Source organism: Amphimedon queenslandica, unplaced genomic scaffold (assembly GCF_000090795.2).
Source record: "Amphimedon queenslandica unplaced genomic scaffold, v1.1 AMPQUscaffold_12420, whole genome shotgun sequence".
Lineage (NCBI taxonomy): Eukaryota > Metazoa > Porifera > Demospongiae > Haplosclerida > Niphatidae > Amphimedon > Amphimedon queenslandica.
Genome location: NW_003547343.1, coordinates 8072 through 9432, shown reverse-complemented (window position 1 = coordinate 9432; position 1361 = coordinate 8072). Strand labels below are relative to the sequence as shown.

Below are 1361 nucleotides of genomic sequence, written 5' to 3'. Positions count from 1 at the left end.
GTTAATGATGACGACATCATAGATAATAGAGTAATTCATTAGAGTAGTTCATTTACGTTACTCTAATATCTATGACGACATCGACACCTACCCATATATATGTACAGCAACGCCCTCGGCTTGGGTGTTCCTGAGATATCCTACGCCCCGGCCCCGGCCCCTCATGTAACAAATACGCCCACAAGGCTAGTACAAATCTGGCACATGGTCCCATTTGGTAGTGGTGGGCGATACTGGTCAAACTTGATTCGATCCGATACCGATCGATACCACTCAATATCGAATGTATCGATACACTTTCGATACGATATATGCACCACGCCCATCAATTAAAACTAATTAATTAATACCACACCTATAATAATAAAATGGACTCAGTTATCAAGACTGTTAAGAAATAAGAACATATCTACGTTCTTCGGTTTCAGTGTACTTCTCCTGGCAGAAATCAGTTCCCCAGCTTTGCTAAATAGTCTCTCAGAAGGGACAGATGTAGCTAAAACTACCAGGTACTTCGTAGCTATTTGCTTTACGTTAGGAAAGGCAGCCTCGTTGTTTCTCCACCACTCAAGTGGGTCATCCTGTCTGGCAATAAGTGGCATTCTGAGATATTGCTGCAGTTCAGTAAAAGCATCGGTTGCTGGTTGTCTTGTCGCCCTTACTTCTGCAACTCTTTGGTCAAAGAACTGCCATAGTGGGTTTAGTTCAGAGCTGGCAGACACCTCATTACTAGCACTCGTCTCAGCCCCACTTGAAATCCTTTCCAAGCTAGGCTGGCTAGCACACTGGGCTACTACTGTTCGAGCAATTTTATCTGCTGCACTTTGATCAGAGAAAGCAAACTTCTTGAATCTTGGATCTAATAAGGTGGCTGAAGCAAGTATTGGATTGTTTTCTACATTAAAAAACCGACCTCTCATATGATGAAGGAGTTTTGCTGCTAATTCGCTTGTTTTTTGGCTGGATATCATCATAAGTGATTTTGCTAATGGGATAATTTTTGAAGCAGACAGATATTTTTCTGATGACATCTCAGTTGTGACAGCTTCAAATGGCTGAAGAGTATCAACAGCTTCTTTGAGTATTGCAGTCTTATCACTTGCTATGAGTAAGTCACTACGATCGAGAAGGCACAGTGTTGTTCGAATTGCTTCATCCTGCTCCAAGTACCTTCGTAGCATATAGAAGACGCTGTTCCATCTGGTGTCAACATGTTGGATTAACTTATGCTCTGGTAAATTGAGTCGAGCTTGAATGACCTTTAGCTTGTCAGAAGCCTTTGTACTTCTATGAAAATAGCTGACAATGTTCTTCACTGACTGTATCAACGATGACAATTCAGGTAGCTCAGAAAGTGAATT

At 41.7% G+C, this 1361-nt stretch overlaps 1 protein-coding gene across 1 annotated transcript; it reads right to left on the bottom strand.

Annotated features, from left to right (window-relative positions):
* Nucleotides 1–224: 224 nt before the first annotated feature.
* On the bottom strand, nucleotides 225–1354 carry LOC100636598 (zinc finger BED domain-containing protein 4-like). The gene has a single exon (XM_020004075.1). The coding sequence runs from the start codon at nucleotides 1179–1181 to the stop codon at nucleotides 375–377; it is 807 nt and encodes a 268-aa protein (XP_019859634.1). The 5' UTR covers nucleotides 1182–1354; the 3' UTR covers nucleotides 225–374.
* Nucleotides 1355–1361: the final 7 nt, after the last annotated feature.

What these genes read in the sequence shown, in the direction of transcription:
- LOC100636598 (XM_020004075.1), bottom strand. Translation starts at nt 1,181, where the DNA reads ATGCTACGAAGGTACTTGGAGCAGGATGAAGCAATTCGAACAACACTG.